At 39.8% G+C, this 22,971-nt stretch overlaps 1 protein-coding gene and 1 long non-coding RNA gene across 2 annotated transcripts; one reads left to right on the forward strand and one right to left on the reverse strand.

Moving 5' to 3' along the window:
* Positions 1 to 5: 5 nt before the first annotated feature.
* On the forward strand, positions 6 to 15,764 carry LOC123388301. The gene is made up of 2 exons (XR_006602851.1): positions 6 to 137; positions 15,490 to 15,764. It is a non-coding gene; the product is annotated as an uncharacterized LOC123388301 (long non-coding RNA).
* On the reverse strand, positions 13,660 to 20,859 carry GPR33 (G protein-coupled receptor 33). Its single transcript, XM_004775762.3, has 2 exons — positions 20,450 to 20,859; positions 13,660 to 15,977 (listed from the first exon to the last, which is right to left on the reverse strand). The coding sequence occupies exon 2, from the start codon at positions 15,969 to 15,971 to the stop codon at positions 14,952 to 14,954; it is 1,020 nt and encodes a 339-aa protein (XP_004775819.1). The 5' UTR covers positions 15,972 to 15,977; positions 20,450 to 20,859; the 3' UTR covers positions 13,660 to 14,951.
* Between the last annotated feature and the right edge of the window lie 2,112 nt (positions 20,860 to 22,971).

A 22,971-nucleotide genomic window follows, 5' to 3' on the forward strand; every position in this document is an offset into this window, starting at 1 on the left:
TCTAATGTCGCGTGGCACCACCCCTAGGTGGGCGGGGCCGCTGCCTGGCTCCAGGGTGACCCGGATGTGTGGTCTTCAAAGACAATACACTTAACTCCTACGCTGAAACTATCCAAATTTACCGAAAGTGCTAAGCGGTAAGCGTATACTTTCAACAGGTGGGAAGACTCATTGGATCTCTTTCCTACACGCCATTTAAAGAGATTTCAGATTAGAAAGCTTAAATTTCCAGGCGTTGAGAAATTTTAAAGTCTTTATTATGCCCCTTATGAAGGTAGGTAAATAGAACGAATCAACTGAATCACGAAACAAGCAGAAATGGAACTAAAAGGTATAAATCTTTTTTTTTTTTAAAGATTTTATTTATTTATTTGACAGACAGATTACAAGTAGGCAGAAAAGCAGGCAGAGAGAGAGGAGGAAGCAGGCTCCCCACTGAGCAGAGAGCCCGATGCGGGGCTCGATCCCAGGACACTGGGATCACGACCTGAGCTGAAGGCAGAGGCTTTAACCCACTGAGCCACCCAGGCGCCCCTAAAAGGTATAAATCTTTAAAAAATTTCCTTACTCCAATCAGTAAAACAAGATACCTCCTCTATCAGGAATACTAGAAATCATTCTGATGCTGTAGTTTTGGAAAGATGTTGGTATGCTATGTGAATACACACTTGGAGTGAAGTTCTTTAGAGAATATCCTGGCTAAAAATATTCGTATCCAAGAAACTGTCATTGTTGATAATATTTTTATCGTGTTGCTAAGGCAAAAATAAAACAACATGTTCTGATGAACATAATGATGCTAAATTTTGTGGGGTTTCCTGTAAGATATTAGAATGTAAATAAAATTAGAGAAAGCCTTGATCTTCTTTCCCACACAACCTGCTCCTTGAACATGCATCACATTAGCATTATTTTTCTATGGGCTTGGAAGGTTTAGATGAGGAATAATAGTGCTACCATGATTGCATTACTCAGGTCATTGATTTGGGCTCAGTTGACACAATATGCCTATACATTTGGGTCGGTTTTTTCAGAAGATGACATCACTGACAGTGTTGTTATCCATATAAAGTAGTGTGACTGAAGAAAATAATCTATGCATATTCAGTGGTCCTTTCTATACAAAATTGAAGCTGCCTGTTTGCTGGTTATCTTGCAGGCCGCTTTATATTTTTTGTAAAAACCAAAAAGCAAAATCTCACATTATCTCTGATTAGCTGCATTGCAGGGTGTCCTGCATTTGTTGACATTTGTCTACAAAGCACAGACAAGCTGCATTGTTTGTGTCTTTATTTCATTATAAATATTGAATCTCTTTTCTCTTCACTCCCAGACTTAAGTTTTACAGGGCTACAAGGAACTTTGACATAAAGGCCTTTAGCCTTGACCCAGAGTAAGAGAGGCCTATGATGTCCATTTGTATTGAGTACAGAAGACAGTAAGTTCTCTTGAAAATAGGATATATGGTTCCCAGAGATCTTTCCACAGTGAAGGGACTTTAGCAAATTGGGCAATCCTTCCTGTGAATAGGTGGAGTCTGGTTGGTAATGAGTAATCTCTCAAAAGTCACCAGTTGTGTTAAACCTTTCTGTTAGGTGGGAATGTCTTGGCCACCACTGCAGGTAGTAATAGGTTGTGACTCACTTATTCTTTCCTTTCACCTGCAGAGGGCAGTAGAGAGTAGGCACTAAGGTATTCCTTGCTGTATTTTATTTTTTATTTTTATTTATTTATTTATTTAATAAACATATATTTTATCCTCAGGGGTACAGGTCTGCGAATCGCCAGGTTTACACACTTCACAGCACTCACCATAGCTGTATTTTATTTTTTGACCTAATCTCTTTCCACAGAGAATTTAAGAAGGCGAGACATACATGCAATAAAATAGTAAAATGTGAATAAACATAAAGCATGAAATAAAACAGTAAAATTTGAATAAACATAAAGCACTAGGAGTAAAGAAAATAGAATTTTATCAGTAAGTCCCAGTGGGAGAAATTGGAAACAAATAGATAAACAATGGTTTATCTGAGATGGTAAGAGTATGCAGCAGTTTTCACAGATATATCACTTTTGGTTATAAAACAGTTATCCCCGGGGCGCCTGGGTGGCTCAGTCATCTGCCTTTGGCTCAGGACATGATCCCAGGATCCTGGGATCGAGCCCCGCATCTGGCTCCCTGTTCAGTGGGAAGCCTGCTTCTACCTCTCTCACTCCCACTGCTTGTGTTCCCTCTCTCCCTGTCTCTCTGTCAAATAAATAAATAAAATATTATAAAAAAAAAAACAAAACAGGGGCGCCTGGGTGGCTCAGTGGGTTAAGTCGCTGCCTTCGGCTCAGGTCATGATCTCAGAGTCCTGGGATCGAGTCCCGCATCGGGCTCTCTGCTCAGCAGAGAGCCTGCTTCCCTCTCTCTCTCTCTCTCTGCCTGCCTCTCCATCTACTTGTGATTTCTCTCTGTCAAATAAATAAATAAAATCTTTAAAAAAAAAAAAAAAAACAACCGGGGCGCCTGGGTGGCTCAGTGGGTTAAGCCTCTGCCTTCAGCTCGGGTCATGATCTCAGGGTCCTGGGATCGAGCCCCACATAGGGCTCTCTGCTCAGCAGGGAGCCTGCTTACCCACCCCCCCCTGCCTGGCTCTCTATCTACTTGTGATCTCTCTCTCTCTCTGTCAAATAAATAAATAAAATATTAAAAAAAAAACAACCCAAAACTCCTTAAAAACAAAAAAACAACAACAAAAAACCGTTGTATCCATTGTCAATCAAGAAGAGTCTGTAAAGTAACCAGGAGCTTTATTTTGGGGATTTAGGGATTATAATCCTGTACCCACAATCCTGGACTGAAATTGAAATGTGTTCAGAATTGAAAGCGCAAAGTGCAGACATGTAAAGGTAAAGCCCAGGAGGTTATATGACTTTCTTTGATTGAACTGTGATTGGTGCTGACAGAGTTAAAATGACTAATAAACAATGAGCTATTTAGGTGAGATAGATTACATTATCTCTATTTCAGTCCAAAGTAGAAGGATGTGTTCTGGAAGGTGGTGGAGGTGCAACTGACAAAAATCAGAAGTCCAGGGTGTTCCAAAAATTGAAACAGAGGTCCATATGCCTTCTTCTATACTTCCCGATCCTATTTTCGAATACTCTCTTAGCAATGTTTACTTCACTTTGGAATATTTTTTCATACAATCATATATAGTGTTGAGGTGGTGCACATCATACAATTTCCTTCAATTTAAAAGTAAAAGGTGAGAGACGACTGGGTGGCTCGGTTGGTTAAGCATCTACCTTAAGCTCAGATCATGATCCTGGGGGCCTGGGACCAAGCTCTTAAAAAAAAAGGAAGTAAAAGGTGAAGTGCATCATTAAGTTGGCTCTTGGGGAGGTTGGTGGTTGAACAGGAGCCTAAGAGTATGCAAGAAATCACTGTCTGAGCAGGAATAGTTTTTGAACAGTTGTAGTGCTATAGATCGTAGGGCTAGTGGGTTATGCAGGAATGCATTCTAGGCCCTCTGAGATGGTACAGTGATTGATTTAGAGTTTTGTGGGTTTTTTAAGAAAGATTTTATTTATTTGACAGAGAGAGAAAGGGAGAGAATGCAAGCCCGGGGAGTGGCAGGCAGAGGGAGAGGGAGAAGCAGGCTCCCTGCTGAACAGAGAGCTGGATGTGGGGCTTGATCAGAGAACCGTGGGATCATTACCTGAGCCAAAGGCAGACGCTTAACCAATTGAGCCACCTAGGGCCCCAAGATAGCTGTTTTAATCTTATAGAGGTTGGAAGAAATCTAAGCCCCCCACTTGAAAGCTCTGAGATTTATTTTTTTCAGTGGTTAGCGAGGTCATCAGGTTCTGAGAAATTAGTTAACAATAACCATAATGTACACAAATTGGGTTAGAACCAGAATACTAATTTATTCATTTTCAGTAAGAAATATTGCTGTGACACAGAGTAGGAATTCTCAAATAGGGCATGATCAACACCTTTGCCCTTGCGTTCAAGCATGTATACTACGTCATGTTCAAAAGTCTCCTAACTAATTTCTTATGTGAGATAGTCACTCTTCTACCAGAGCACAGGAAACTGAGGTTGGAAAGGCCCTTGGGGATTCTGGCTTTAAGATACTTGGCCACATGCATTAAGACTGTGAGGAAAGAGGAAGCAGACATATTTAAATAAGAGCCTGAAACAAAAAAGTCCAAAGGTAAATGCTCCAAACTGGAAGTCTGTGTTTTGTCAGGAAGCCTCTTCTTACACAGGCAGAAACTGAGGCCAAGAATGTTAATCCAGTCAAAGCCCCTCTAGGTGGAAACACGAGGCCTGGGAAAATGACAGTTCCCCATCTAAGAGCTGAGTCTATCTTTTAACATGAATAGTTTGTACAACCAGGTAGAGGATGGGATTTGGAACTTGATATTGATTGTTCTTTTGTTCGATTTGCTTTTTTAAATTATTTTGTTACCGCACCATTTGCTGGTGGGTTGCCTAGGTAACTTGATATTGCAAGTGCTTTTAACTCTAAGGCAGTGATGGATATCTGGCAGTCTGTAGGTTTTCCCCCGGTAGGCTAATAAATTACCTTGATCTTTGGGTTTTCAGTCCACAGTGTTGTGATAGCTTAGCAAAGCATTGCATAACCCTTTGAATATTTGTATAGTTGTGTTAGCCATTTTGTCAAGTCAGGCCAGCTGTTCTAAGGGCTTTTTTTTTTTTTAAGATTTATACATTTATTTTAGAGAGGGGGGAGGGGCAGAGAGCGAGGTAGAGGGAAACTCAAGCCAACTCCACACTGAGCAAGGAGCCTGACAGGGCGCTTAATCTCAGGACCTTGAGCTCACGACCTGAGCTGAAACCAAGAGTTGGGTGCTTAATCAACTGTGCCATCCAGGCACCCCCATTTTATACTTTATGTTTTATAATTTGGAAACCTGCATCCTTTATAGGAAACAAAACAAAACAAAACCATGGAAGATTTTGAACAGACAGAAGAGATTTCTAGATATCCTTTTAAGACAATGCTGGAGCCTCTGGAGATACCTTTGGTCCTAAGGGGCTATTTAGGATTTGTCTTGACTAGGCTGTCTTATAACTCTTTAGAGATAGAAGTTAACTTGTTCAACACAAATTGTAAGCAAATCGTTCCTGTCCATAAAAATGTAGAATTTAATTATTACTCTATGGATGCTGACTGATTTTGTCCATTTTACATCCTTTTGTAAATTCATTTCAGCATTCCTTTCCCATTCATACATGTGTAGCCACCTTGAGTTTTCTCTGTCTTTTGAAAATAAACTTTAAATTTCATAGTAGATTTAGATTTGTAGAAAAGATGCAAAAATAGTATAGAGTTTTTATATAGCCCTCGCCCAGTTCCCCCTTTATTCACATCTCAAATTACTATGGTGTGTTTGTCACAACTAAGGAAACAGTGCTGGTATGTTAAATTCCATCCTTTTTTCAGATTTCTTTAGTTTTTCCACTAAATCCTTTTTCTGGAATCCATCCAAGATACCACATTACATTTAGTTACATGTTTTCTCAGGCTGTGGCTGTTTCTCACATTTTTCTTGTTTTTGATGACCTTGCCAGTTTTGGAGAACACTGGTCAGTTACATTGTAGGATGTCCCTCCCTCTATGGAAATTTGATATTTCCTCATGACTAGACCAAGGTTATGGGTTTTTGAAGGAGGATCACAGAGGTGAAGGACCATTCTTATGACGTCATATCAAGGGTACATGTTGACATGTCTTCTTTGCTGATGATATTAACCTTGATTAACCGGAATAAAGTTAAACCTTCCTTCCCCTTTCATAATATACTCTTTGGAAACAAATTCCTTAACACAGCCCATACTCAAGGGGTGTCACTATACACATTTTTGAGTGGGGAGTATCAGCATAAATTATTTGAAATTCTTCATACAGGAGATTTGAGCCCTTTTTTGAATTATTTGAAATTCTTCACACAGGAGATTTGAGCCCTCTTTTGAGCCTTACTGGTTTTTTCCTTATTGAGTTAAATATTAATGAAATAAAAATCTTTGACACATGTTGATTTTATATTAGTATGAGAGTTGCAAGTTTATTCTTTTAAAACTTATCCTCTCATATTCCCCTCCCAAAAAATGTTGTGGAAATTATCTTTTATATGGTTCTTTGACATCCATGAGTAAATGCCATACACATTATTTTGAAAAGAAGATACAGAAGATAGAAGATAGTCAAAGAAAAAAACAAGCTTTTTTAAATTAAAAATATACTTTTTTTTTTCACACTAACTGTCAGTCAGAGTCCCATCAGGAATTGAATACATTCTAAATAGGATAACCTGGGAAATTATTTACAAATGGACTATTTGTAAAGGTGTGGGTGTAGAGGAACCACAGGGGTAGTGTAGTAACCCAGGCCATGGTAGCAGCTGATATGTTAGTTACCCATTCCCCAGCCTGAAGGGAGAAAGGGAGGGAGTCTGGAATTAAGTGGTATTTACACAGACCCTTAAGAGGAGTTGACTTTCTTCCAAGAAGCTCAGCCAACTCCAGTTGACCCTTTTGGAGACAGGGAAATAAATACCTGACCCCATTTTACATCTTCCATGCATTTCCTGCCAGAGTTCCTCATTGACAAACCTCTACCAGAAGCTAGGAAGCAGAAGACCTGTTGCTGACCCAGGCTCTGGGGCAGAAGACAGGGTAGAGAATGCTTGAATGTGGATCTGGAAGGAAGCAAAAGGGCCCAAGCTCGCTGATTGAGGAAGATGTTCTAAAGGCCATAATGGGGACTCTTTTGTCATCTTTTTGTTGGAAGATAACAGCTAGGGAGACAGAGATAGCTGAATTAACATTTCTAATGGAGCTCCTTAATTTCTCTAAGAGTTTAGAGAAGTGAAGTTAGACTTCATGAATTATCAGTGTGAGATGAACCAAGGTCCTTGCATTATAGCTCCTCCCACCTCCACTGCCACCCCGTCCCTTTTTTCCAAGTCATTGGAGTTATGGCTAATACCTCAAGGAAGAAGTTTTTTTTTTTTTTTTTAAGGTTATTTATTTATTTATGTGACAGACAGAGATCACAAGTAGGCAGAGAGGCAGGCAGAGAGAGAGAAAGGGAAGCAGGCTCCCTGCTGAGCAGAGAGCCCAATGCGGGGGCTTGATCCCAGAGCCTAAGGCAGAGGCTTCAACCCACTGAGCCACCCAGGCGCTCCCAGGGAAGAAATTTTGCTGGGATCCTTGCCTTGGTGAAAATACCCAACATGAATGGAAGAAAGAGATGGAGCTGCTACTTCCAAGGGGTCTTACAGAATTGGATAAGAGGTATGTTATAGGAGACCATTAAAGACCCAAGTCCTTAGAGCTCTTCTGGAATCCTTTGCTCCTTGAGGGAAGGGACTTGGAATAAGATCTGATTTGATACAGAAAAAAATAATGAACCACGTTTACTGTTTCTGAGTGTTGTAACTAAATAAAGTTGATACGGACTCCTACAGGAAGTGAATAATAATAGAAATTTCCACAAAGAATTGTTCATATATACCTAAATCTTCAATTGCATTTGCTTGAGATGGACGAGGGAAAGCTAGTGTTCTGAGACAGCTCCCTGTTTGTTCCTTTTGACAAGTGAAAGAAATACTATAGATTCTTAGTTTGCTTAAGGAAGAACATTCTAAAAACCTCACAAATAGAATTCTAACTCCAGAATTAATTTATAAGTGCATGCATGTATTTATCCAATTGTTTATAAGCATTTATCTATCATGTTAGATAGCAAGTTAGGTGCTGGAAATACAGGAGGAATTAGATAAAGGTTTTACTCTCAGGGAACTCAGAATTTAGTAAAGTGACAAGGAAAATGATGGGAGAGCATTAGAAAAACTGTTTCTCTTTCTACCGGTGTGTTCTTTCCCTCCCAATAGGGAAAAGACAGGACTTGGAAGGGAGACCACCTCCTGGAAACCCCGAGTTAAACTAAACTAGGGTGACTGGCCTTAACTGGAAAGAAGATAAGGTCTTTGGCCCAAACAATTTGGCATAAACTGGATTTTCCGGGCCATATCACAACGAGGCAACTTTTTTCTTAGTCACCAACTGACTCTCTCTTCAGAATACCTTTCCCTATACAGGAATTATGTGAACTTCACTGTCTCCAAAGTACACTCCAGGCTTGACCTCCAACTCAGAAGTTTTCCTGCCTTTAGGCCACAATCCAAAGTCTAGTACTCTCTCTCTCTCTTTTTAAGATTTTATTTATTTATTTGAGAGAGAGAGAGTTGTACTCAGGGAGGGGGAGGTGAGAGGGGACAGAGAGAGAAGCAGGCTTCCCACTGACCAAGGAGCCCAATGTGGGGGATGTGGGAGATGGGGCTCCATCCCAGGATCCTGGGATCATGACCTGAGCTGAAGACAGAGACTTAACTGACTGAGACACCCAGCTGCCCCCCAAAGTCTAATATTCTAAGTACTGTGTTTAGATGCACTCTGATGGGTGTGAAGCTGATTAAACTAATTCTCATTTACTTGTGAATGAAATGTAACCTTCTTAAAAGGCATATTTGCATTTTAATGGCAGTCCCTTAACACAAATTAATCTCTAATTAGTAGAATGTGTGAGAGTTACTTTTTTTCTGGGAAGAAGGTGGTGGAATTACTCCTTAATTCTCCAAGTTTTAAAGAGCTGCTACTCTCAGAGCCTTTGGCTTCTCACCTCCCAGACGCAAATTGCATGATGCAATTTTTTTTCTCTTCCTGAAGCTAATCATTTTGAAAAGCTTTTCTGGTTAATTTCAATGGACACCATCAACTTTTGAATCACTTTTATATTTGGGGAAATTGCTACATTATATGCATCCTTTTCCCTCTCAGGTGGAAATCAGAACTCAGCTTCCCAGCCTGCATGGCAGCTAGGATGCAGGCATGCCAGATACCTTCATGCAAGATTAAACTTGGAAGTGAGCAATGTGAATAAACAGGCTCTGCATAGGGCTTCCCTGTTCCTTATGGTGGTGTTGGCAGAGCTCTTGGGCACAGGACAGTTCAAGACTTGTTGCAGATGTGGCGTTGGTGTCAGCAACAGTTACAGTAAAACCAAGTTGCTGGGGCTCAAAGCTGAGTGGGAGCAGAAGCAGAAGCTGCTACTATTTACTGAAGTAGAGAACACCAGTAATCAGATGCCTGGGTGACTCAGTGGGTTAAGCGGCTGCCTTCAGCTCAGGTCATGATCCCAGGGTTCTGGGATCTAGTCTTCAGTTGGGCTCTCTGCCTACTACTCCCCCTGTTTGCACTCTCTCTCTATCAAATAAGTAAATAAAATTTTTAAAAAAGATTTTACTTATTTATTTGACAGAGAAACACACAGCGAGAGAGGCAACACAAGCAGAGGGAGTGGGAGAAGGAGAAGCAGGCTCTCCGCTAAGCAGGGTGCCCCATGCGGGGCTTGATCCCAGGACCCTGGGATCATGACCTGAGCTGAAGGCAGACATTTAATGACTGAGTCACCCAGGTGCTCCTAAATAAATAAAATCTTTAAAAAAGAAAGAAGATCAGATTCCTGATCTGGGTAGTTCTGTGGTAAAGTTTTGGACACTATTCCAGGAATCTTTGTCTTGGATGTTTCTCCAGTCACCCCAGTAATTCTGTGAGCTACTTAATATCCATTAATAAATCAATTTGTGGTCAAACCAGCAGAATGAAATCTGCTGTTGGCAAATAATTGATACAAGAGTCATCTTCAACTTTCTCCTCTCTTTTGACTTCTCAACCAACAATTTACAGTACAAGACTCTGCTTTTCTCCATCCCCACTCTTACTGTCTTAGTTCAGGCCACATCATCTGTTACTTGGATTACTCCAACACGGTCCAGTTTGATCACCCACCCGCAGTTTTGATCTCCTCATCAGAGCAGCCAAAGTGATCTTCCTAAAATGAAAACTGAATTCTATCACTCTTTGCCTGTAGATCCTGCCATGGCTCCCTAATGCCTGAGGATAAAGCCTAGGATCAAGTCCAGACTCCTTGGCAGGCTTTTAGGATGGTTGAACTTTCCTGCTCATCTTGGCCATGCCTGCTTCTCACACCTATACTTCAGTTGTACTCTTTTCTTGCTTGGAACCAGCAGTAATGGATCTCCTGGGATCCTGTTACAAATGCAGACTCTCAGGGTGCGTGGGTGGCTCAGTCCGTTAAGTGTCTGGCATCAGCTCAGGTCATGATCCCAGCGTCCTGGGATAGAGCCCCGTATGGGGCTCCTGCTCAGCAGGGACCTGCTTCTCCTTCTCCCTTCCTAGCCCCCCACCCCTGCTCATGCTTGTGCTTCTCTCTCTCTCTCTCATGTTTTCTCTCTCAAATAAATAAATAAAATCTAACACACACACACACACACACAAACACACACACAATCTCAGTCCTACTCCATACTCGGTGAAGCAGAAGCCGTGTTTAACATGATTGTTAGGTGATTTGTGTGCATATTTATGATTGGAAAGTGCTGCTTTAGGGCCTCATGCTCTCTTTCCCTCTGGGGCTTTTATACATTCTTTTATACATTCTCCATTGTACTACATACTACGTACTGTGTTTATGTGTTTAAAACTCTGTTCTCCAAGATTTGTCTGGGAAAACCCTGACTGATGAAAGCTGGGTTGGGGCTTTTTTTCCCCAAACATGGCACTTATTCCTTTGTACAATAATGCCCCTTTAACTCCTTTTTCTTTCCCATGAAACAGGGGTTTTCTGTTCTGGTTGTACTTTAGAGTCTGCCTGAAAACTTAAAACAGAAGACAGATTCCTGGGTCCCACCACTAGAGATTTGGGTTTTAATTGATTTGAGTAAGGCCTAGATACTGGTATTTTAAGAAGTGTTCCAGGTGATGATAATGGGGAGCCAAATTCAGAACCAGCACACCAGACTTTAAGCTCCTTGGAGACAAGATTGTTTTTTTTCACTGTTGTATTCTCAGAGCACAGTCTCATTAGATAGTTACATAAAGTCTACTGGTGAAGAGTTGGTGCCCCTAGTTTCTCATGGCAACCTATTTGGCTTCTGTTGTTCATACCACACTACACCACAAACCCTCCTACATGTTCACAGCTGGGCAGCCCATTCCTCTCATGAAAGCAAGGAGCCATTTCTTTTTTTTTTTTTTTTTTAAGATTTTATTTATTTATTTGATAGACAGAGATCACAAGCAGGCAGAGAGGCAGGCAGAGAGAGAGGAGGAAGCAGGCTCCCCGCTGAGCAGAGAGCCGGATGCGGGGCTCGATCCCAGGACCCTGGGACCATGATTCGAGCCGAAAGCAGAGGCTTTAACCCACTGAGCCACCCAGGCACCCACAAAGAGCCATTTCTTGAGGAAAGAACTCGAGCTGGCATTTGAGATATGTCTCTAGTCATCTCTGTATTCTTTTCTTGAGCACATTTGATCCTGACGTAATGAAGCACGTTTATATAATTGGATGCTAATAGGCACATTGTTTTGAAAGACTGTCTCCAAACATGAGCTTCAATAGCAAAACCACTAAATGGGTTCTGAGACCTTATAATAGTGAGGAGGTTGGTGTGATCAATACAGTTAGACAGGTTTTCTCAAAGTTAACCATAGTTTTATGGGAAGTTAAAAAATACATTCTGGGAGAATTTTCTTAAGTTTCCATCCCATTTTCTTAAAATTCAAAGTGACAAGTTAAAAAAAATAACCTCTCAATAATATATGGATACAGTGTTTTATATTTTAGAGGTAAATTCATTTCCACAATCTCAATAAGGAATGTCCCCATATTATAGATGAAGAAGCTAAGGCCCAGAAAATTTGGATAATGCCTCATATAAAACAAAGAGGCAAAGCCAAAGGCCACCCAGATCTCCTGATTATAAGCTCAATGTTATTTTTTAATTTTTACTTTGTGTGTGTATCCTGGTATTTTCTGGGCATTTGTTTGACTTTTGCAGCCAGCTTCTGTTGAAATAAACAGACTAGGTAGATCTGTCTGTTGAAATAAACAGACTAGGCAGCCTTGCTGCCTCCTCACAATGGCCTAAAGCAGTGAGTATAATGGTTCAGAGCATGGATTCTAGGACCAGGCTCCTGGGGCTTATCACACTGCCTCTTCTAATTACTAGTCTATGGCCCTGGGAAAACTCATCACTTTCATAGTCTGTAAAATAGGGAAAACAGTGTGACCTAATTCATAGACTTGCTAGAGGATTAAGTGAGTTACTATTTGTAAAGGACACAGAATCATGCCTGCACACAAGGTAAGTGTGATGGTAAATCTTTGTTAAATAAAAAACTGGCTCAATCTTATTATTTTATACCTAAGGTCATTTTTCAAATCACACATTGTGATGATCCATATTCAATTTTCAGTAAGTATCTTTTCTTAGATACCAATCATGTATAATATTATAGAAAAGGAAATAGAAACAAAACAAAACAAAAGAAAAGGAAATAGTGGGGTGCCTGGCTGGCTCAGTGGGTTAAGCCTCTGCCTTTGGCTCAGGTCATGATCTCAGGGTCCTGGGATCAAGTGCTGTATGGGGCCCTCTGTTCAACAGGGAGCTGCTTCCTCCTCTCTCTCTGCCTGTCTCTCTGCCTACTTGTGATGTCTCTGTCAAACAAATAAATAAAAATCTAAAAAAAAAAAAAAAAAAAGGAAAGAAAAGGAAATAGTATGGCCGATAGACTTCTTCTGTCCTTGAGGAGTTTACAATTTACAGAGAGATGGAACAAAATTTTTTTTTTTAAAACCAAGAAAGAGCCCTTCCTTGTTGGTTATTGTGGCAAGTTTGAGGAGGGAGACAAAAGACTCTCTATATAGCTACTAGGTTTCCGAAACTATTCTTGTTTCAAAGAATCATAGGTTCCATCCAATAACTTTCTCGAATCCCATGTCATAAACTTCAGTGGGCTTGTCAGGATACACAAGTGGGGGGACAGAAGAAGCGCTGGTCATTGCTTGCTGCTGGGACTCTTGGAGCCACAGACTGGGCATCAGTCCTACTCCTTCTGCTCTGGGAAAACTGTTCTGGCTCCAAAAGCATGAAATAGGGGCCAACAATTAAAGTCTTCATCTACCCGAAGATTTTTGTTCCTCCTATTCAAAGAGAGAGAGACCAAGCCCCCAGATGCCAGGGAGACAGTGATGCTAAGTCAGTTAGCAGCATTTCTAGGGCATCAAACTATCATTACTTCTCTTAAAAAAAAATTAGTAATGAAGGTTAATTTTCCTTCCTTTCTGTAACCCCTTGTAATTAATATCACCCATTCTGGGGATTTCTGATTAGGATATATGCCTGTGTCTTGGAATGGGTTATGCAAAGCCAGTTGGAATATTTAGGGGCTGAGTGTGTGTTTTGGCTTAAATGTCTGCATTCTGTATCAGTTGAACCAGAGAGCTAGACCTATCTATTGATTAATATCTATTGACTGATATATAGAACTAATGAGCTAAATTATGAAATGTAATTATGTCAGTGATACTATGCAATCCTACATAACTTAGATGCTACAAGTTATTGCAAGGACTTGAACCAAAACTTGAAACCAGGGAAGATAAATTAGTATTGTTATGTCTATTCTAAAATTAAATACATTATGAAATTACCCAGGTAGATTCTTTTTTCCTTTTTTTAATTTAAAATTTTTAAAAAATTAACATATAATGTATTATTTGTTTCAGAGGTACAGATCTGTGAACCCAGGTAGATTTTTAAACATTTGTAATTTTCTTAGTCACATATTTCTGAGACAGTTCAATCTATAGGTTTTGAAGAGAGACATTTAAGATATCTTTACATTGAAAACATTATAGTATAAATTCTTTGTACTTTAACATAGATATGAAAAAATCAGTGTTTTGTCATCCCTATGTTAAATTTTGTCCAAAGCAATTAAATCATTTAGGTGCTATGTAAATAAAAAGGGATCTTAGTCCAAATGTCTATTTGCTAGAAGATTTTGTGACAGAAAAGTCAGATCAGTAGGCACTATAGCTATTTAGAAATTGATATTCCTGTAGCCTCAAAAATCAGAGGTTGAGAATCACATTTGCACCATTTCACACTAACTGGGATGGCTATAATTGAAAAAAAAGAAGGAAAATAATGAGAGTGGGTAAGGGTGTGGAGAAAGTGGAAATTGCACATGCTGATGGTAATGTAACATAGTACAACTGCTGTGGAAAAGTGTGGCTGGTTCCTCAAAAATTCGGACATAAAATTGTCATATGACTCAGTAATTCAAAATAATTGAAAACAAGGACTCAAACACATGCTTGTGTATCAGGGTTCACAGTAGCATTATTCACAATAGCAGAAGGTAGAAACAATCCAAAAATCCCTTAACAGAAGAATGGACAAACAAAACACACCATGGAATAAACATACAATGGACTATTATTTAACCGTAAAGAATAAAGTTCTGGTGTGGGTTACAACATGGCTGAACCTTGAAAACATCATGTTAAGTGAAGTAGGCCAGACACAAAAAAAGAAATGTATGCATCCACTTACATGGAATATCTAGAATAGCAAATTCAGAGACTGAAAGTAGATTGGAAGTTATGAGGGGTTGTGGGGAGGGGGAAATGAGGAGTTATTAGTTAATCGCTGCAATGAACTAATCTCTTTAGGGTAATAAATATTTTTGGAAATGGTTGTGGCTGCAAAACACTGTGAATGTAGTTAATGCCACTGAAATGTACATTTTACAGTGGTGAAAATGGCAAATTTTATGTTATATATATTTTACCACAATAAAAACAGAGTAAGAAATTATATTTGCAACATCACCCATTGCTTGCTTTCTTACAACCCTTTTCATAGTCATAGATCTAGCCACGGTGCAGCCTAGATGTCTCTCTAATACAGGGATTATATTCTATAAAAGCAGAGGGTATATCTCTGGTGGTGTAATTGATTAAGTGTCCATTGTTTCCTCTGGGATCCAAAATTTAAATGTAGGCTTCTGAATTTAGGTTTTGTGTCCTTTCTGCCAAAAATTCCTCACTGAATGTTGACTCAAACAGAGCAAGAATGGACTTCTTGAAAACATTTTTGAAGTTCTCCCCAGTAAAGAGATAGAGTGTAGGAGAAAAGAGAGCATTGAAAGAAATGGTTATCACTGTAAGTAGATGAGTCACCTGTAAAAGTACTGATTGATGCTCAGTGAGAAGTAAGCCCTGGTGTACATGGTAGGGCATCCAGCACACAAAGAAAGAGAGAATGGCAGTCACCATGACTTTGAACGGCTTATTAGATTTAAACAGGCTCCTCTCTTTCATCTTGTTGGCTACTCTTTTGTAACAAAGGGTGATGATAAAAAAAGGCAGAAGGAAGCCCAGCAAGAAGCGGCTGATGAAACAGGCTACATGAATCCTTTTCCCTAATGTCTGCATCTTATTGCTTTCCCCGTTAGGAGATGCAGCGTAGTTATTTTGGCAGGTCACTCTTCCTTTATGGTCATCCTTTGTCTCTCTGAAAACCAAATAGGGCATGGCGAGGGCAGTGGCGGACAGCCAGATTCCCAGGACGATGCCGGTAGCCCAGCGTGGGGTTCGGTGAAGCTGTGACCACACTGGGTGAAGAGTGAGAAGGTAACGGTCAATGCTGATGGCCGAGAGGAAGAAAATAGAGGCGAACATCCCTGCCGACAAAGTGGCATTGAAGATCTTGCACATGGCAGTTCCAAAGCTCCAGTGATTGTCCTGAAGATAGGTGGTGGCTATAAATGGTAGAATCAATGTTGAAATAAAATAGGAGAGAATGAGATGAAAAAATAAGAGCGTATTGACAGTCTTTTTCATCTTGGATTTTAGCACCCACAGGTAGAGACCATTGGTGATGGTACCAATTATAACTGACGTGCACAGCAGAAAGGCAATGATCACATTCGAGGCAGGAACTGGAAAGTGAGTGCTGTTTCTTACTAAAGTAGAGACACTGAGCAAATCAGTAAAGTTGACCAGATCCATAATTACCTATAGAGAGAGAAACAGAAAACAACCACGAAAAAGAAGCAAAATTAAAAAAAAGGTTAAATATAGAAATATAAACAATAATCTTTTCATAGTAAGGGCCCAAATGACACGATTTTTAAAAAGGCAAACATTGGGGGCCCTGGCTTAGTTGGTGGAACATGTGACTTTTGAATTCAGGATCTTGAGTTCAAGAACCACATTGGGTGTGGATCCTCCTTTAAAAAAAATTATAAAATGACAAACATAATATTTCTACAATGATACAAATCAGATATTTTCCTGAGATTTATATTTTTATTTTGTATGAAGAATTAAGATCAGATTAATTTGAACATCCGAAATGGAAACACTACAGATGAAATTAATATGAAAGAGAAATAAAGTTTGGGATATTTTGACTTGAAATAATGAGCTCAGGTAGCCAAACATCTTCTATTTAGAAATGAACCAAGCCTGACCGTCCTTCATAGTCATTACTTCTTTTTTTTTTTTTTTTAAAGATTTTTATTTATTAATTTGACAGAAATTACAAGTAGATGGAGAGGCAGGCAGAGAGAGAGAGAGATAGGGAAGCAGGCTCCCTGCTGAGCAGGGAGCCCGACGCGGGACTCGATCCCAGGACCCTGAGATCATGACCTGAGCCGAAGGCAGCGGCTTAACCCACTGAGCCACCCAGGCGCCCCAACTTCTTAAATAAGGCAATGTAGGATCAGTTTTGCCTGACTAAGTCTTGGTCAGGGCAAATGTTGCTAATGAAATTGAGTAACAAAATTATCAACTGCTCCAAATCAGTAATCATTCAGAGCTATAATTAGTTTTCTCCCATAAGCTAATTATTATATGTAGTAAATGCTAGTATTTTAATAGTCAGCATGTGATAAGAACCGATATTCATTTGGGAGCCCTGGGCTAGAGCACCATAAGAGGGTGACAAGTTGGGGCGTCTGGGTGGCTCGGTCAGTTAAGAATCTGACTCTTGATTTTGGCTCAGGTCATGATCTCAGGGTTCTGAGATCAAGCCCCACCTTGGGCTCTACTCTGGGCGTGGAGAGGCTGCTTAAGATTCTCTCTCTCCCTCTGCCCCGTCCCCCCCAAAAAGATTGTAATGTGCCTTGAAAATCACCAGTCAAAGAGGAGCATGTGCTGTTGAGTATAGTGGTAGTTCTTACTTGGGGAAGGAAAAGAGGGAGAGAGGTCAAGGGATTGATATTTATCTAATACTTTTTATATGCCAAGAGCTTTATAAAAGAGTCATTTATTTTTTTTCCTCATAAAGACAAATATTTAAACAGAAGAGAAAGTGAGGATTACAGGGGTTAAATTTCTTAACTCTGAGCTCCTTTCACTTTCTAAAACCCAACATTTCCCACTGTCCCTCCATTTTTGTGGCAGCTGAGCAACCCCACCATTGTTTTATGTGACTTCTTTGAAAACTAGTAATTCATGTGTAGCATTTTGATAATGCTCCATGAATCAGAGTATTTGATGATCCAAGCTAGCCCATTTCTTGGAAAATGATTCCTATAGTATTGAAAATATGAACCTGAGAATGTTTTGGAAAATAGCTATTATATATAACAGTCATATCAACAAATTGGTTTTTGATAAATTGGATAAATTGCTTTAATGGAAATTGCTAATTTTTTTTCACTAAGCAAAGACATCTTAATATATGGAGAGAAGAAATAAAAGAATTACTATTAAAACCTCAATTATTTTAAGTTAATTCTGCCTTCTAAAGAAGTTGCAAAATTTTTCTCCAAAGTAGAAAAATGGTCCTCTTGGGGCACCTGGGTGGACAGTGGGTTAAAGCCTCTGCCTTTGGCTCAGGTCCTGATCCCGGGGTCCTGGGATCGGTCCCCACATTGGGTTCTCTGCTCAGCAGGGAGCCTGCTTCCTTCTCTCTCTGCCTGCTTCTCTGACTACTTGTGATTTCTGTCTGTAAAATGAGTGAATAAAATCTTTAAAAAAAAAGAAAAAAGAAAAATTGTCCTTTTTAGGAAAATACCTTAGTAGTCTGCTTTGAATAAAAAGTGAAGTCTAAGCACATGGAATGGGTGGCAATGGTGAGTGGAAGAGTGGGAACCTGTGAAAGAGGTTGTGTGAAGGCCCTGGGGCCATGAGTAGAGGGAGGAGGGATTTGGTCTTCAGAGAGTGAGGTACAGGAAAAACCCTGCAGGAAGTTAGGAGGTTTGAGGAGGAGAAGAATTCAGTGAGATATTCTGAGAAGCAGAAATGGCGCAGAGGATTTAAAATGAGGAATTGTCTAATATTCAGTTTTAATCCATTTGCTATGCTTTGACATGGTGTAATGTCCCTTCTTTTTAATCACAACTGTCTTGTATCGGTGGTTGCCTTGGGGAATCGAAGGAAAAGAGCTTGTGTTCCTGATTTGGGATGCAGTGGGTTAGAGAGAACAGACCAGCAGCAGGAGGTGAGATGTGAATGAAATGAAGAATATGGTGGAAACCGGGGAGACATTGGAATATGAGTAGAGAAGGAGAAACAAAATCACATGGAGAATTTCTGATGCTGTGTGGATAGCTTTTGTGTGTGTGTCTGTGCATGTGTGTCTGTGTCTGTGTCTGTGTGAGGTGTCTTTGGTTTGTCTCTATTTATGGTGTATTTGTCTGCATGTATGTGGATATATAGTCTTGTGTGTGTCTCTGTGATGTGTGTTTGAATCTGTGGGGTGTGCATGGAGGGGGATGTGTGTGTGTGTGTGTGTGTGTGTATCTGTGTGTGGCCTCTGTGTGTATGGTGTACAATGCCTGTAGTCTATGTGTATTTATCTGTGTAGTGTGTGTTTATGTGGTGTTTGTAGGTCTGCAGTGTGTGTATGTGTGTGTGTGTGCACACGCGCATGTGGTCTTTTGGTGTATGTGCATATAAAACACTGGATATCTGAATTACAGGGAAGTGTTTTGTTTTGTTTTGTTTTGCTTTGTTTTTAAACAGTTGTGTGGCTGAGCTATAGAAAGGCATCTGAAAGTAATGTGGGGCTTGAACAAAAGCAACATGGATAGTGGTTCTGAATAGAATATAAAGTTTCCTAGGAGTTTTGATTAATTGCACAATAACCAGGAGATTTCTTCATTCTTAAAGAGCTTTTAACATGGTCTTAAAGTGCTTGAGTATAAATTACTGGAGCAGAACCTGGGCTCTGGAGTCCCATAGACCTGGGTTTCCACTCTCTCTCTACCACCTACCAGTTCTGTGGACTCTTAACTCTGAGCCCCTTTCACTTTCTAAAACCCAATGAGTGTTTATGAGGATGGAATGACACAGTGTATATGAAACACTTAGCTTGGTTCATGGCACACATTAAACACTCAATCACTTTTTACCTATTATTTTGCTCAACTTGTTATTTGAAGGCTAGCAAGTACTTCATTTTGCCCTTTTAATACTGCAGGCACTGCAGTCCCCTCCTCCTCAAAATCTCCCTACTGAATCTCAGAAGACCAGCAGTAACTTCTGAAAAAAAATCTAAACGTTCATCTATTGGGGCAGAAGTTCTCAGATTTGGAGTTATTTTGAGGCCTTGCTACAGTGATACCTTTGGCACAGAGTCTTCCAGGTAGACCCCTCTCCCACTCCTTGGGAACACTGTGCTTCTGTGGGGGTAGGCAGAAGAACCTTGGGCAGCTGATGTGTGTTAATTTAGAAACTTCATTGTAATGTAGTAGTATAGTGATATGTTCTTTTCTTCCTTTTTTTAAAAAAATATTTTATTTACTTACTTGACATTGAGAGAGCACAAGCAGGGAGAGAGGCAGGCAGAGGGAGAGGGAGAAGCAGACTCCCCACTGAGCAAGGCGGAATAGGATCAGCAAGAAGAAAGGCAGACGAAATGAAGTCAAAGTGTCACTGATTTTTGTTTCTGTCCCAATGCGGGGACATGGGATCATGACCTGAGCCGAAGGTAGACAATGGACTGCCTGAGCCACCCAGAAGCCCCTGTTCTTTCCAAGCTTTTCTACTAAAGCTCTAAAAACTTGCCCAAGAATTAAACAAATTCGTTGAATGTTCTCCCAAACAGTGTGTTCATCATTAGCAATGACCTATCCCATTTAACGCAACAGCATTTAATTAAAAAAACAAAGCACTGGCCTTCCTCCAAATGATACTTTTCCTTTATACTGCTCAAATCTGAAGATTTCTGATACATGTTGGAGGTTGCAGGGTCTGTAGGCCCTGCATCTGGATTTCTTGTTGAGTTTGTTGCTATGGTAGGTACAGGCTCCCCCTCACTGCCCACCACAGGGACTAGAAAACTACACTCATTTCCCCGAATTTCTTTGCAGCAAGCGATTCACTTTTAAGCATTAAGGGTTTCATGTGATTCAGCGAATCATAAGGCAATGCCACCTGTGCAGTTTCTGGGGTCGGAAAGCTGATGTGGAGTAAGCCTAGAGGGTTTATTCAGATGATAGCATGAGGATAAAGCCTGCTGGCCCAGGGAATCTTACCTTTATAACTGCATATCAGGTGGTCTTATGTGGGCCAGAGTGACTCTAGGACAGTAGTCTTCTCTCCAGGGATAGAAACAAAAATCAGTGACACTTTGACTTCATTTCGTCTGCCTTTCTTCTTGCTGATCCTATTCCCCAACTTTGAGCCTATTATTTAAATATTCTGTGAGGTCTTCTGGTTCTTTCCCAGTTCCTTTTTCTGTGAAATGTGTCTTAAGAGGGAGGTAGAGAAAAGACTACTTCTTCAAATCATTTCTCCATTTTAAGAAGAGATTTTAAAAATTCCATAAAGAGTCATTCCATGTAAGGTTGATAAGCTTGTTTCAGGTGTTAAGACACTGATGAGAAATGACCTCCTCGTATGTGGTTGCCCCTCCAAGCACCCCCTTGGACTTGAGTGGAGTGTGGTCATTAGCATATGGAGCATGGTGCTGGGTGCGTAGGGAAGTGGTAAATATCTAGCATGGAAAAAAAAAAAAAGTGAGTCTGGAAACGAGTTACCTAATTCTGCTGGAGTGAAATGGTCAGGAAGAGAAACAACCACTGAGTTTCACATTAAAATGGAATGTATGAAGACAAGGCAAAGATTAATATTATTTAGTTGAGAAAGATGCAGACTTTTATCTCTTGTTTGGATCTGTACAATTGTTGAGAATGGTTGGAAAGAACACAGAGTTGGGTACTGTATCATGGAAATCTCATTATAAGGAAATCCTGCAGCACAGGTAATATATTTATAAACCGAGTCTTGCATTTCCTGTTTTCGTCTCCCCTGTCCATCTTGACATTTTTTAGGATTAGCTTCTCTGCTGACCTCAGTGTCTTGATTTCTTTCCTGCTCAGTTTCCTTTTGATCTCTGCACTGCCAATAGAGAAAAAGACATCAAAACCTCTGTGTGGCTTCAGTGTTGAAGCTCAGGAATCGGTCATCTAGTTGGTGTTAGAATTTTAAAGCTTTCATGGCTACTGTAACCTTATTAGGAATAGGCTTAAATTTTAGTTCTTAATTCATTTGGGATTATGACCTTCATCCGGGGAACGGATCTTCTGTGCTTCAGGATAAGTTTTCAAACTTGCTACTGCATTTTAAGAGTGAGTTTTGCTCAGTTTTCATGCCCTTTGGGTTAGTTCACATATCTGGAAATGACCTCAGATATTATTTGGTTCAAAACAGCTAATTTTGAATATTAGGACTTTGAGATGCAGAGTTAAGTGATTCACAGTTTTTTAAATTTAATTTTTATTTATTTATTTGAGAGAGAGAGCATGAGAGAGCACAAGCAGGAGAAGCAACAAAGGGAGAGAGAGAAGCAGCTCTCACCATGAGCAGGGAGCTGGATGCAGGGTTCAATTGCTGGACTCTGGGATCATGACCTGAGCCAAAGGCAGACACTTAACTGACTGAGCCACCCAGGCACCCCAACAGTAGTTTTCACCAACACAATAACAAGGGCTCCTTCTGCTGCCCTATGCTGTTTTATTAATAAAAAAGATTGGAGGGGATGTGGGCTAAGTTTCTCCTCCTCTCTCACTCTGTATTTTCAAATTTTATAATTAGTAAAATTCATAAATAACAAATATATTAGGGACTAGTGTTTAACACCCCCCCCCAATGCACAGGAGCTAGTACTATCATTAGATAGCCTAAAATTGAACTCTTCTGTAACTGTCCTCAGAAATACTCTAATTAGTGAGCATTTTCTTCAAATAGGTAGTTAAACCAGTGACATTAACTTTGTTGGGAAATATGTAGACTGTGTTTGAGGAAGTCTCTTCTGTGGCTTTAGTGATGTGGCTTCATTCATTTCACTTTTCATATTTCAATTTAAGTCAAGTGATTTCAAGGAAAGAAGTCATGGAAGTGGAAACTGTTTTATGTTGTTTTGATATAAACACAGTATGAAATATGTAGAAAAGCAGAAGCAAATGATGTTGCAAAATTAAATGCTCAAAGGTCTAGGAACTCATATTTACATATAGTTTTTAGAGCTGGAAGAGGCCACAAAATTAATTTAATCTAATTCCTGTTTCTATAGGTGAAGAGAGTAAGACTCATAAAGATATTTGAGAGCTTCTTTCCATTATTATTTAATAAATAACGGGGCAGAAATAATATACACTAAAAATACTGATGCACTACATCGATTGCACAAGACAATATAGGATATGAAAAAAAAACCTAGATATAAATTTCAACTCTATTACTTACATATGTATAACTTCTCTGAATCTCTTTTCTCATTTGTAAATGGAAAGAAAGAAAGAAAACACCTCTTCTGAAGTATTATTTTGAGGAATAAATGAGATATTATAGATAAGGACTTAGCATAGTTCCTGGCACATGGTAAGTATGAAATAAATGATAGCTATTATTAACATGTAAGTTGTAAGAAGCCCTGTGGGCTGGAGAAAATCTCTGAGCAGTATAATTCAAGAAACATTTATTGAGTATCTAACGCATGCCACAATGTTTGAGACTGGGGAAACAAAATAAATAATTCAAAATAATTGTCTTTAGT

Source organism: Mustela putorius, unplaced genomic scaffold (genome assembly GCF_011764305.1).
Source record: "Mustela putorius furo isolate JIRA1106 unplaced genomic scaffold, ASM1176430v1.1 tig00003898_pilon_pilon_pilon, whole genome shotgun sequence".
In the NCBI taxonomy this organism is placed as follows: Eukaryota; Metazoa; Chordata; class Mammalia; order Carnivora; family Mustelidae; genus Mustela; species Mustela putorius.

Bases quoted from the DNA above. Each gene is read 5' to 3' on its own strand.
- GPR33 (XM_004775762.3), bottom strand. From the start codon at position 15,971: ATGGATCTGGTCAACTTTACTGATTTGCTCAGTGTCTCTACTTTAGTA.